Raw genomic sequence first — 14882 nt, 5'->3', positions numbered from 1 at the left:
GTAATTATTTGACGTCCTAACTATGAAAAGAAGAGACCCCATAAAACGGCAAAAATCTAATACCCAGCTTTGAATAATAATATCTCCTTAATCACCGTATTAATCGGGGTTAGGTGTGTGTTTAGCTGTTTATTAAGTGGCCTTGTTAGCTTCAAACACAAATACGGAAAAAAACTCAACCTTGTTTAATAAAATACGTGTTAATATATAATCAACAAATTAAATATTGGGATCGTATATTATTTGTATTCATCTTACTTAAAATTTATGTGGTGTTCTGTTTTAATAAATTATTCAATTAAAACTATAAAAATATATTTGAGTTTTTTACCAAATATTTTATATTATTTGATTTTGGGAAAGTGAAATCAAGAGAGAAGGTTAAAGAACACACAAAGAGAGAGATTCCTCTAACCCCACTCTAGCCGTATTAAAAAATATATATATTCAATCAAATTGAAAGAGTTTTCAAGTCCGCGGAAGCCTATAAAAGGGGCCCCAAAGTCCGAATTGTAACGTAGCAAAGAGCACATAGGAGAGAGGCAGATAAAGCCGGTATTAAGAAGGCGGAGAAAAAATGGGAGGCTGGGCAATTGCCGTGCATGGTGGCGCAGGTGTCGACCCAAATCTCCCTAAAGAAAGGCAAGAGGAGGCTAAGAGGCTCCTCACTCGTTGCCTTGATATCGGCATCTCTGCTCTCCGTTCTAACCTCCCCGCCATTGATGTCGTTGAACTCGTCGTATGTTCCCCTTCCTTTCCTTTTAAACCCTTAACAGTAATGTTTATCTAATAATGGAGATTAGATACGTTTAAAAATTAAAATGGAAATACATTCAAAGATTTGTTAATCTTTTCTTCCTGGGAAATTAAGTTTTGGATTTTGTTTTGATATAGGTGAGAGAACTGGAAACCGATCCCTTGTTTAACTCCGGGCGTGGATCTGCCCTTACCGAGAATGGAACGGTGGAAATGGAAGCCAGCATTATGGACGGACCGAAGAGGCGATGCGGCGCCGTTTCCGGTTTAACCACCGTTAAGAACCCAGTGTCCCTCGCTCGACTTGTCATGGAAAAATCACCACATTCGTATCTGGGCTTTTTGGGTGCCGAAGAGTTCGCCAAGAAACAGGTCCTTAGTTCGGACCGAATCCCACGTTTTTAAAATGCTTTGGGATCTTGGATTCTTTTACCCCACGTGACAGAGACAAGTTTGTGTTGTATTTGTTGCAGGGCGTAGAGATGGTGGATAATGAATACTTCATTACCCAGGATAATGTTGGGATGCTTAAGTTGGCAAAGGAGGCCAACTCAATCCTGGTATACACACGTTTAATGTTTGCACTACTTTCCTTTTACGAAACCACCACATTAATGCAGTGGGACAATGGCTAACGTTTTCTAGTTTTGTTTACTCTTCAGTTTGATTATCGGATCCCCACTGTTGGCACCTGTGGTGCCGGCGCCGCCATGGACAGTCCTTTGCAAATGAATGGACTCCCAATCAGCGTCTACGCTCCGGAGACAGTAGGGTGCGTGGTGGTTGACAAGGAGGGCCGATGTGCCGCCGCCACCTCTACCGGTGGGCTCATGAACAAGATGATTGGAAGGATTGGTGACTCGCCACTTATCGGTTCGGGGACCTACGCATCAGAGCTTTGCGGGGTGTCATGCACCGGGGAAGGTGAAGCAATCATCCGTAGTACGCTGGCGAGGGAAGTATCGGCTGTGATGGAATACAAAGGTTTGAAACTGCATGAGGCGGTGGATTATGTGATAAAGCATAGATTAGATGAAGGCCAGGCGGGGCTTATTGCGGTGTCCAAGGACGGTGAAGTGGCTTGTGGGTTTAACACCAACGGTATGTTCAGGGGCAGCGCCACCGAGGATGGGTTCATGGAGGTTGGCGTATGGTGAACGTCCTTAGTTGACCTAAGAGAGCTTTGCTTTTTTCTTTTTTTGGGGTGGTTTTATTAGTAATGTCTGTCACGTGTTGTTCACACTATCTCTGGTTTGGTCAGTTTAAGTTTGTAATTGAACCTCATCAATGAATGAAAATGTTAACAGGGAACTTCATTGGGACACCCAAATATGAATAAATCTAACTTTAATATTTCTCTTGCTTTCAAATAGTTTACATATTATCACATGTTTTTGTCGGCAATGAAAACAGCCACCAAACTCCCGCTGCCTGCAACGGTAGAATCTTGTTTGGATACTCAAATTTTGGACATCCATGCCTTGGTTTCCTATTATTATAAGCTTATGTTTTACGTACTGTAACTTAGTATATTGGAAGCTTTTACTAGTAAAAGTTCCAAACCTTGGTTGACATCAGATAGAACCAGTGAAATTTCACTGTGACTTGATTCCGAACCCTAAAACGGCAGCTATCCCCGTAGAAACACTTAACACGAAGTTCCTGATATATATATATATATATATATAAAGCGCGACACATGCTCAGCTTGGGAATATACTACTATAGAACTAGTTGGAGAAAGGGTTTGACCAATATTCATGTATCTTGGTTTTTCATTTTGTTGTATTCAATAGTAAAATTTCACTTTGAGCTAAGCAAAAGAATTTGTTGTTAGTTTAATTTTCTACCAAATCATGTGGGCTGCTGCTACTTGATTCCTGGAATCTTAGACCAACAAAATACACCCAGTTAGCTCTTTCTCCCTTTACAGTGGCCTTTGGCAATTTTCTAATCAAGATTCATGACAAAATCTTGCACCAAATCTATACCCTCTAATCAAAATAGTTCAAATTTTCAAAAGCTAACATGCCTTTATCTTTTGACCTTTAGTTTAATAATCACAACTCACGAGAGGGTATCATCAAAAACAAAATACCCCCATCTTTGGTATTTACTGTTGCTTTTAAATGGACCTGATATTTCAAAATTTATATTCAAGATTCATACCAGTATCTCCCAGTAATTTAAATCATCTTTCCGGTTTCCAAGCCAACACCCTAGTTTTTCACTCCTTTAACTCTCCCTTTGCTCATTTTCCTTTTAAATATATGCCAAGTTTAATAGTTCAGTAATTTGAAATTTCCAAAATCGAACAATAGAAGCCGAAAATCATTGAAAAACCTCTTCAATTTACCCCAATATAATTCAACATCTTCTTTATGTATTGTATCAATCTTCTAACATCTGCTGCCATGAATCTTGGATAGGCCGAGATCTAAATTTGGAAAATCTCCAACCTTTTGGACTGTCTCGATTGAGCAATTTGGATAGGCCGAAATCTGATACTTTAGGCTGACAGGTGTAATCCAGCAGTATGTTATGTGGCTTGACATCACAGTGCAGGACCCATTCTAAGCGCTCTTCATGCAAATAAGCCAGCCCTTTCCTGGTGCCCACCTCATTGTCGAACCTTTTCTTCCAATATAGTGAATTAGACGTGAGGCTGTCTGCTGACGATCCATTTTCCATGTGTTCATACACAAGAAGCTTATGCTTCCCCTCTGCACAGTATCCTCACATCTCAATCAACTTCATGTGGTTAAGCCTGCCGATGGTGCTTACTTCTGCAAGGAATCTATCTTCTCCTTTATGAGCTTCAACGTTTGGTTTTCATGGCATCGATTTGTTGATCGGGTAGAACTCCCTTGTAAACCACCCCACCACCTCCTATAATCTCTTCATGAAAACCCTGCGTGGCCTTTTGAATCTTTTGAAGCCAGTTGCAGCAACATGGTACCCAGATGCGATCATGCTCGACAGTGCGTCTGGACTTTTCCCTGTTATATACAAGAAAAAGAACACTAGAAAGATACACATCACTTCAAGCAATCCTATTATAAAAGCGCACCAAATCAAAATATTCAATGATCCATGTCCAGTTTTCTTAACATAAGATCTTTCAAGCTGTTTTGTCTGATTGCTGGAGCAATTTAACATGAAGTCTTCAATAGGTTTATTCTCAGGGAATGATTTCGGGAGTTTCAATTAAAGGGTTCCAACGTAGCTATTGTAACGATGGCCATTACGCAATTCCCATTTTGAATAACAGCGATAGCCACCATCTTCTGGGAAATATCTATATTGAAAAGAAATACAAGAATCATAGCAAACCTTGACACACTCCTGGAAGTTGTAATTCCTGATGATATCATAACGGTAGCCGAAGAAATTAACATAAGAGTTGAAGAAATTAACATAAGAGTTCGAAGAAAGTTGACATCAAGATTGCAGCTTGAAAGTTCGAATTCCGGTTGGCAGCCATAGTTCCAAATTCCAATCCCTTTGGTTTTTTCATGTTGAACCCTGGAGGACAAACTCTCCTGGGGCCGAACCAGGATCATAGCTGCATATACCGTTCAGTTCACAGTCCCCGTGAATCCTACAGGAGTTCAACATAGCTTGCCACGTATCGAATCAAACCCATTGTTCTTCAAGACTGTATAATTAAGCGTTAATCTAAGGCTACCATCGAAATCAAGCGTTAATCTTATCAGAGGTCCAAAAGCCAAATCAGCTGATCTAAGCTCCGTTTTTTCAGAAGATATAAAAATATCCTGAAGAATCCAACACTGCGATTTGGGAATAATTGTATCTAGTCCTTCCCTGGTGTTAATCCAACATCGTTGAATCGGGCCAATAGATGCTGGATGTCTCGGGATTATCTAAAGACGAGACGAAGAATATTATCATTGTCTAAGTGTATCCATTGGTTAAGTGAAGCTTTGCCAAAGAGTAAGATTGGTCCTAGGTTGGAGTACGAGATTACCGGAATCAAGGAGTTTCAACTGTGACCACGAGTCTTTAACTTCAACAGTGTTATTGCTCATCCAGATTATGACTAGATCCTCATCAGCATCAGTTATGATGATTTTGTTGGTTTTGAGTATGAGCAGCTTGGATCGCCTTCCATTAACGGGGGTATCACGGTTTGCCATCCAAACTAAACCAGCGGAGAACACGGCATTTGCAGATACCAAAACATCAGCTGGGTTCTCCACAGACAAAGATGAACCTTGTCTTAAATATGCAATAGCAGAGGATGTTAAGAGCCATTGATTTAAATCACATGGCGGCCATGAAGCTGCCAAATTCATGGACCCAACATTACCTTCACTCACCCTGGAGAAGTAGCAGTTTTTGTTATCAATTTCAAAACCGCCTGTTCGGAGAAGGAAGCACTCAGCCTAGGCTTTTGCGAGAATCCAAACGCTCTCTGTTTCTTTCAATCTTGCCATGCAAAAAAAAAAATGCAGACAAAAGGTTTGCAGTAAACATTCTCTACCAAATGGTATCCAATCAGTTGACCAATGTGCTATATCCCAGCATTTATAACCAAAAAGGGTATTGCCACAACACTTTGGAAACCACAACATTAAATCTAATAAACATAAATCCAAGTAACAATTTCAGAGTTAACATTAACGCACAATTAGAGATTTAGTTGATAGCCCCAGCTTAAATACAAAAATCCAAGCCAAATTTAAGAAAACAGCAAAACAAACACCCAATACTAGAAATCAAAATTATACATATACACCTAGTTCATTCGTTTATGATTAGTTAGAATTATCTGTCTCTGCTCGTGAAATTCATCTTCTCGTAATACTGAATAGAGAAAAGAGACAGACAAAGATGAACCTCATCTTTTCCCCACCGAGCAGGCGGCTTTGAGTTAATAATCTTTGGTGGAGCCCACCGCGAAGCTGATGCAGCTTGTGGCTTGGAAAGCGGCCATAGGTAACGGGAGTGGAGACGCCGGAAACCACCGAGAGGCAAAACGACGGATCTAAGCTGTTGGGTTCCACAACCGATATTAGCCCAGTGCCTGGTACAGATCAACTCCCAGAGACGCTCGTCTCTGGCGGTTTTGAGCCACTGTTTGCTAACGCACGACGCCATTGCTAGGGTCCTCGCGTCAACGTGTTTGAAGACCTCGTACAACAGGTTTTCATCTAAATTCATCAACCCTGTTTCTTCTTCTTTTATTTTCTTCATTTTCGGTTGGTGGACCTGAGCACCTGGGGAACTTCGTTTCATTGGCAGAAGCTGGAACCTTGATTCTGGGTTGGTTTGTTTTTGTTGCTGTTGTTGAGTGGAGAATGGGAAATAACGAAAGGGCGTTGGTGGGGGTGGGTGAGTGTAATCGGAGCTGTTTTTGTTGGCTTTCAAAGAAGACAGACGAGAAATGAAAATGGTGATGGGGATAGGGGTGATTATATTGCAGTCATCGCAAGTGGGGCAGTATCAGATTCGTAATCGTTAGAAAATTTTATTGCTAATTCGTTATTCGTTAAGTTTGTTAAAATTATGTTTGATTCGTGCTCAGTTTATTAAGATCTCGATTCGAATGTTTATCAAATTTTGAACAAATCAAATTTGAGCTGTTTAACTCGTTATTGCTCATTAAATTCATTAAAATTGTGTTCGACTTGTGCTCAATTCATTATGATCTCAATTCGAACGTTTATCGAATTTTGAACGAACCAAATTCAACCTGTTCAACTCGTTAAACAAGCCTAGGTGGGGCTGTTCGGTTCCTCTGTTTTCTTTTTCTGTTTTTGTCTTACATATTGAATTCACAAGTTTGTCTATTCTGCAATTAATACGACATCAATGAAATGCCTTTTTGTAATGGCTAATTTATTTGATTAAGAAAATAATGGCATCTAATTTATTTTATTTAAAAAGAAATAATGGCACGCAATTTATTAAAAATAAATTAATACTTGTGTTTTGATGCTAGCATAAATGTTTAAATATTTGGAAAAAAAAATAAAATCAACATTACATTTATGGAGATTATTAATTTATCTAATTGCATCTTAAACTTTAGGTTGATAAACATGATATTTATTTAAATAAAAGGATTATGTTGTAATTATTGATGTTTGAATTCGTGATCTCTTACCATAACAATAATTATATAGTCACCCCAATCGTATGTATAGTCCATATTTAATTTTTGATTTAGGCTATGGTGTCATAGTCGTGGGAGATTTTTTTTGGCTTTCAACTCTTTGAATATCTCATTGAATTGTTTCCGACAGCAAATCATACCACAATCTATCATGATTAATTAGTTATAAAAAATTATATGAATATAGTACATTGCGTTATATTGGAAAAAAAATGATTCGTGTGTATATATATATATAATAATATGTAGTAATAATGATGTACATGTGAAGTTTGCCACTGACACCCATTTGCTAGTTTTTTTTAAGATAGCACTTTGTATTATAATCAATAACAAAATATATCACCTCAATGACCTCATTAAAAACCTCTCTAACCCTAAATGGAGGAAAAATAATATACTTTGAGATGGGAAAGATCTTATACAAGTAATGTTATTACATCATACAAAGCATACATGAATCCACAACCCAACTCTTACTAACACCAATACAGACCAAGCATCTGTTATTTACTAAACTAACGCAGACACAACACCAATGGTATGCATCAGAACAACAGCAGAAACCAGATTCGCCAAACCTGCTATAACACAGCATCATAACACCATAAAAACACCAATCTACAACCCAGCCCTACACCAATCCACAAGCCCAACACAGTAGCAATAGCATGCATTAGAACAGCATAAACCAATACAAACCAAGCAACTATGAGAAGTTAAGCAAAATGAAAAATAAACAATGAACTAACACAAGCATAGTAGCAATGAAATGCATCATAATAGCAGCGGTATCCGGATTGACTAATCCTTCTATAACACAGCAGTGAAACATTACTTAACACCATAAATGCACTGTCAACACACTCCAAGAATGAAGAACTGAGGACATCGCACAAAATCTTGAACAACCGAAATCAACGTCGACCATAAATCGTTCGGCCAAACCCCTATCTGGATCATGACTATATTAAAAATATGTTCCACTAAAAGACATTCCCCTTGAATCTTACTTTATTTCTTACATGACATCTCGATCAGCTCTAAACTTTGAAGAATTTCCTGCCTTGAAGCTTCAAATTCCACTCCCAAAGCCTCCCTGATAGCCAAAGTCACATCGCTTCTTTCTCAAACCCCGACTTGCTTCCAGAATTATCTCCAAGAAGAGATCCACTTTTTTTTTCAATACAACATTTGAAATTGACACCCCACACCGACCAGCAGCACTCATCTTTTTCCTTTTGAAGCTGTTATTTTTCTTGGAAATATAATCTCTCACCATAATCGCCCCTTTTTTCACAGATTTGATTTTGCTTACATCCGATGATATGATCGTTGCTTGACTATCCAATGTAGTCATACCTTTCCTCTCCCTTCTTATCTCAACCGAACAAACCTCATACGTATCCTTGACAAAATAAGCCTCTTGAATTGGTACATCCTGCAATCTAGAACTATTGGAGATTGATTGGGCTGCCCAAAATTGATCCAAATTTCTATTAATTGCTATCATCCCAAACCTTTCTTCAGCCAGCTGACTACCCGGCTCAACACACGATACAACTGGTACTTCATGAAGCCATTCTTCCAAAGCTTCAGAATTTCCAACGATTTCGTTTGCATACAACAAACTGACAGGAAATGATCCACTGTCATTGTCACTCCTCTGACTCAACAATTCAAATTGCATTCCATCATTTTGATCTTTCTCGGGACCAAATTCTTCGACAAAATCCATTTCGACCACTGAAACGTCCGTCGTTTCTTCACCACCTGTGAACTACGCTCCACTACCAGCCATAGAGCCATCAATGAAGACCCTATCCTCTTCATAAATTTCTGATTGAATTCTCATCATGTAGACACTTCCATTATAAATTATGGATATTTTTTCTGGAATAGAAGATTCATACTTGACTTCCAGCAAGAACCTTGCAACATCAAACATGCTTCTACTGGACGTTTCATCATCAATTTTAAGAACTTTACCCCACATACAACCTAAATCCTTGAAGAACTTTTCGCTCCAAACTGTGAGAGGAACATCCTTGAGAGTAACCCAAACTCTAGTTTTAATCCTCCTGTCATATCCTTCCAATAATTCTAACTCATCAAACCAGCTTCGAACCAATTCATTTCTCCTTACCCAGCATGCCTGACGGTCCTCTTCATTCCTGAACTCGATAACCACCAAAAAAGCTTGCCAAAGGCTTACCTTAACATCAAAACCTTCCACTGTCAATGATGATAGAATTAAATCTTCGTTATACATATTTTTTATTTTCCTACTAGGCATCTCTTTCTCAACAATAAATCCTTCTTTGGGATGAATATATTGTTGCAGAAAACTTATGCTTTTGGACTTGAACTTAGAAGCCTCTCATCTGCAATATTAACGTGAACAACATTTTCTGATCCCCTAGCTTTATATGTCAGTTGGAACCATTCTCCTTTGATTTATCCTCAACTCCCTGCATTCCTCCAACATCTCCCTGCACTCCTCCAAGATCTTCCCTATAAGACCTGGAATCCCTCAAAGAAGGCCTCTACACTTTAATAATCGATTTATCGACCTCTGTCTTCCTTGTTATATCCCCTGACATTCTGTCATGGAAAACTCAAATTCTAAACACGTCCAATACCCTACCATCAGCCCTACGCACCGCTGTGTTCGCTCCAAACTTGTTTCTAAATCTAACAAAAGCAAATGTAGACCCTGCTGATAATCTTTTTTTGCTTCTATACGCTATGAACACATCAATCACTTCTCCATACGATTGAAACGCATCCTTAAGTCTTGACGAATGAATCCTTTTACTAACGTTATTGACAAAAATGGACCAATATTTAGGAATCCTAAAAGGACTATCCACTTCTCTATACCTTCCTGACGCTCTCTCCATGGCTTTTGACTTACAGAAATTATAAAAGTATGAATAGAAGCATTTCTGGATAACCCATTCAATATGTAAAACTAAGCCTTATTCTTCTACAGCAATACCAACAAACCTAATTTCGTGAACAATTCCAGAAAACCCATTCAATTCGAACAACCCACTCACTCAATTCAAGTTAAACCCCATAGTATAACCGCAAATAATAATCATTTTCAGTGATTTAGTATAATTTCAGCAGACATAAATTACCTGAAAGGCGATGGAGAGGTTATGACGGTGGCAAACATCAAAGAACAATTTGTCGTAATCCTTGCTTCACTGGTCCCAACTCTCAATTCCCTTAAAATAATTTAGGGTTTAAAGTTTTATTTCAGACCTTTCAAACAAACCCACTCACAAAAAACAAGCTAAAAGGAGATGAAGAGGTGACGACAGCGACGAACAGGGGAGATCGGGGCTCACAAACCACATTCGACCCATTTGCTAGGTTGTTGTTACAATTCCAGTTTCTCAATCCAATATTAGATAGAGAAAATAACCTCAGTGACCAAAAATGCCTTATAATATACGATTTTAACCAACTTTTTTTGGATTTTCCAAAATGACCAACTAAATCGCAATGCGATCGATAATTCGCAACGCGATCTCCAATATCGCAAATCAGTTTCCAGATTCGCAACGCGATTCTGACTATCGCATTGCGATTTTCCTAATTCGCAATGAGAATACGTAAATCGCAATGTGAATACGTAAATCGCAATGCGAATACGTAAATCGCAATGCGAATACGTAATTCGCAATGCAAATACGTAAATCGCAACGCGAATCTGACTATCGCAACGAGATTCTGACTATCGCAACGAGATTCTGACTATCGCAATACTGAATTTTAAATTCGCAACTCGATTTCTGAATTCGCAACAGGTTTTAGTTTCGCAACACAAATGTTTTTGGTATATAACTACGCAGCAGCAGCAACTCATAACCTAAATCCCGAAATCGCAACTTCCATCTCCATCTATCACTCTATCCGGCGACATCCGTTCCTATATCCAACGACATCCTTCCCCATCCGGCAACAGGTTTTAGTTTCGCAGCTCATTTGTTTAGTAAATTAATTTACAATAATGAAATCATCTAATGTTGATCATGTTTGGATAGATTTGTGTTTTGGAGGGTCATGGGAGAATGTTCATGGTGTTTTACAATATATGCCTTTACCCATGAATCTTCAACTAAAACTGTCATTAAAAAAGTTAACTTATGAAACTCTAATGTTACGTGTTGCAAATAAATTGAATTTAGAGCCCCTAAGTGGATTTAGGCTATCTTATCAGAGAAATGGTAAAGTTTATTTGTTAACCGACAATGAAGATGTTGAACGATTCATTGCTTACATTAGTGTTTCAAGTGATGATGTTACATTATATGTTGTTGAACCTAGAAGTAGTGAAGTTGGGTCAGTAGCGGGTAGTAATCAACTAAGTTTTTCAACCCCAATTTATGGTGCTCAAAATTTAATGGTTCCACCATAATTTCATCACCAAGCAAATATTGTTTCACCACATTTCCAATACCAAACACAATCTCAAAACCCACAACCTTTCCCTAATCCAAATCTCAATCAACTTTAAGCACCAAATTCCAGTTTTCGTATTGACCAGTTAGACGATGATGAGCCAACAAAAAAAATTGTGAGTACTAGTCGGTATTCGAAATTTGATCTTGGTCAATACCCGAACTTTGATATTGGTCAATACTCGGATTTTGATGATTTTTCAGAAGAAGAAACAGACCCTGCGTGTAATGATTTTGATATTGGTCAATACCCGAATTTTGACGATGAAACAACCGTTGCCGAGGAAGATGTTGTTGATGATAATGAGGAGGAAGTTACGACTGTAAATAAACATGTTGAACATACATTCTGTAATTCATATAACCCTGAAAAAGAAAAAAAGAAGAAGAAATCCCCAAAGAAAAGTCCCCAAAGAAAATGCTACGGGAGTATAACTGGAATATGCCAGAATTACTTCAGATACCGGAAGAAGAGTTGGTAAAGATAGCAGTTGATTGTTATACAAAAATTATTCGTATCAAGAAAGATGATTGTTTTGATACAAAGGAAGACTTGAAGATAGCTTTGTATACGAAATGTGTGGAAGATGGCTATCAACTAAAAGTTAACAAATCAAGCAAAAATCGTTTCGAAACAAGGTGTATGATTGACAAAAACTATACGTGACATATGATTGCAAAGAGGATAAAAGATTGCTAAATGTTTCAAGTTAGGACTTTTATTGATAAACATACATGTTCAAGAACCCAAGTTTTTCCTCACCATAGACAGGCAAACAAAAAGGTGTTAGGTGGTTTTCTGGCTGAGTTAAAATTTTTGAATGGCAGGGTATATCGGGGACATGAAATTATGACTGACTTGAATGCTCGGTTCAAGATTAGTATCTCATATTCTCAAGCTTGGAGAGCCAAATGTTATGCCTTGGAATTGTTGAGGGGGTCGCCAGAAGCATCGTTTGCCCAACTGTCGGCTTATTGTCACAATTTAAAGCTGAAAAATCCTGGGTCGGTAACTCATATCAAAACAGATAGAGATGGACGCTTTGAGTTGCTGTTTATCGCCATTGGTGCTGCAGTTAGTAAATCAATATAATTTTGTTGACTCATTTTTGTTAGTTACATGCATTTCACATTTAAATGATTATATTTCTTGTGTATATGATTTTGTAGATTCGTTCGTTTATTACTTTCATGCGCCCAATTATTATAGTTGACGTAGCATATTTAAAAGGTCGATACCTTGGAGTAAACTTATTAGCAGTAGCCATGGATGCTAACAATGGGATACTGCCAATAGCTTACGGGGTTGGCAAATCTGAAACCTCTGATTCATGGACATGGTTTATGGGGCATCTTAAGGATTGCATAGGTCCTATTAGCAATCTGACAATCATATCCGATAGGGCAAACTCAATTGACAACGCTGTTAGAAGGTGTTTCCCAGATGCTTTTCATGGACTTTGTGGTGTTCATTTGTATAGAAATATAAAATCAAGGTCTGTTGGTATAAAAAATAACAAATGGACATACTGGAAGGTTGTAAAAGCTTATCGGGAAGTGGATTTTAATAAGCATATAAACTGTTTAAGACGTGTTTTTCCTCAGTGTGCTCAAACACTAGAAGATGTCGGGTTTGAAAGATGGTCAAGAGTACATCAACTTGGAGCAAGATATGGTTTCATGACGTCTAATAGTGCAGAATCAATCAACGCTCTAAGTCGTCATTCCCGGAAATTACCCATTACTATGTTAATGGAGTTTTTTCGAGCCTCTACTCAACAATGGTACTACAAGAAAAGAAATCATGCAGGTATTATTTCTTTAAATTCGTAACTTATCATATATTTTACTAAGTATTATTTATTTAAATTTACAGGAACATTGGAACATCATGTTACACCATGGACTGAAAAAAAGATAACGAAACGTGTTGTGAAGTCAACGTCATGGAGAGTTGAACCATGTTCAAACACTTTGTTTGAAGTACTGGATAATAACTTAAATGGGCTTGTTGATCTAAATACAAAGACGTGTAGTTGTATGAAATGGCAAACATCTGGTTATTCGTGTGACCATGTTATAAAAGTTGCTCTTCATCTAAACCAAGATGATTCAAGCGCATACGCTATGGATTGCTACACTACAGAAGTATATCGACAGACTTATGTCGAGATTGTCTACCCTATTCCACATCCTTCTGAGTGGGACATACCAGATGACTTACAAACAGTTTTGCCACCAGCCATGGACAGAAGGCTACCTGACCGACCAAAAAGTCACGATCGTATACCGTCTAAGGGTGAAGAGAAGAAGAGATCGACATGTAGTCGGTGCAAGGAAAATGGTCATACAAGGTTGATATGTGGATCACCAGTGCCATCACAATCATATTTTCCTCTACCAAAATATGGATCCTCATCAAAATCCCAATCACAACCGGCTTCACCTTTTGAGACTGTTAACTTAGGTGATTTTTAAATGAAAACGTTGTATTATGTGTATATTATGTGTGAACTTTTAACATTTTCAGTTAGGCATGTATTAGTAACTTGAGTTTGAACATTGTTATGATATGTTCAGTTGTTATCACTTATTAGACATTCATTTGACTATCGCAACGCGGAAATCGCAACGCGAATATGACTATCGCAACACGGAAATGACTATCGCAATACGGAATTGACTATCGCAATGCGAAATGAAAATCGCAACGAGAGAATCGCAAAACGAAATGAAAATCGCAACGAGTGAATCGCAATGCGAAAATGAAAATCGCAACGCGAATTTAGTTTCACGTTGCGATTTTCATTTTCGCATTGCGATTCTCTCGTTGCGATTTTCATTTCGCATTGCGATTCTCTCGTTGCGATAGTCATTTCCGCGTTGCGATAGTCTGTTTTGCATTCAACATAATGTAGATTGAAATCAACAAATCAAATATTATATTTCAATCAATTAAACAAGCACAAATAATAATTATGTACACATCAATTAAACAAATCAACATTTGCAAATCATCTTTTACAAATCAATTAAACAATCAAAAAATAATAATAAGAATTATTTCCTCATCAATTATTGAATCAACTTTTGCACCCATACATCCATTTCACGCAGCTCACTTCAGGATTAACCTGCATAAACCAAACATTGAATCAACAACACTTTCTACACATCTAAAACCTACAAACAACAAATTATTGAATTCTAGCTACTTAACCAAACATTTTCAAACCAAAAAGAGTATATATGTTTAACAACACTTGCATTTGACTTACAAATTGTTTATAGACACTTTCATAACGCGGATGCAGGTAGGCAGCATCTCGCATATATCGCTCGGTGGGAGGTAGAAACTGTGTACTTCCTGTCGTCAAACGCTCCAAGCACATGCATACGAGAGGACCACAATCCCCTCTGGCTTCCTTCGTTTGTTGTGGCGCGGTCTCGTCTCTAATAACTGTAACATTGAACTTCTTTGGCTTCTTGTTTCCAGAATTAGTCCAATAATT

The 14882-nt window shown here is 38.0% G+C and overlaps 3 protein-coding genes across 3 annotated transcripts; 1 reads left to right on the top strand and 2 right to left on the bottom strand.

The window, feature by feature from the left end:
• The first annotated feature begins 538 nt into the window (after nucleotides 1-538).
• LOC120118680 (probable isoaspartyl peptidase/L-asparaginase 2) lies at nucleotides 539-2067 on the top strand. Its single transcript, XM_039138689.1, has 4 exons — nucleotides 539-739; nucleotides 895-1128; nucleotides 1230-1316; nucleotides 1419-2067. Exons 1-4 carry the CDS (start codon nucleotides 578-580, stop codon nucleotides 1911-1913), a joined length of 978 nt encoding a protein of 325 aa, XP_038994620.1. The 5' UTR covers nucleotides 539-577; the 3' UTR covers nucleotides 1914-2067.
• Nucleotides 2068-5427: 3360 nt separating this feature from the next.
• LOC120118712 (F-box protein GID2-like) lies at nucleotides 5428-6185 on the bottom strand. The gene has a single exon (XM_039138717.1). The coding sequence runs from the start codon at nucleotides 6013-6015 to the stop codon at nucleotides 5545-5547; it is 471 nt and encodes a 156-aa protein (XP_038994648.1). The 5' UTR covers nucleotides 6016-6185; the 3' UTR covers nucleotides 5428-5544.
• A 3142-nt stretch (nucleotides 6186-9327) lies between these two features.
• LOC120118301 lies at nucleotides 9328-9798 on the bottom strand. Its single transcript, XM_039138377.1, has 2 exons — nucleotides 9538-9798; nucleotides 9328-9441 (listed from the first exon to the last, which is right to left on the bottom strand). Exons 1-2 carry the CDS (start codon nucleotides 9796-9798, stop codon nucleotides 9328-9330), a joined length of 375 nt encoding a protein of 124 aa, XP_038994308.1.
• Nucleotides 9799-14882: the final 5084 nt, after the last annotated feature.

Source organism: Hibiscus syriacus, unplaced genomic scaffold, assembly GCF_006381635.1.
Source record: "Hibiscus syriacus cultivar Baekdansim isolate YM2019G1 unplaced genomic scaffold, ASM638163v2 tig00110328_pilon, whole genome shotgun sequence".
Classification (NCBI taxonomy): Eukaryota; Viridiplantae; Streptophyta; class Magnoliopsida; order Malvales; family Malvaceae; genus Hibiscus; species Hibiscus syriacus.
Note: the sequence above shows the minus strand (reverse complement) of the source record. Positions and strands in the feature narration are given on the sequence as shown.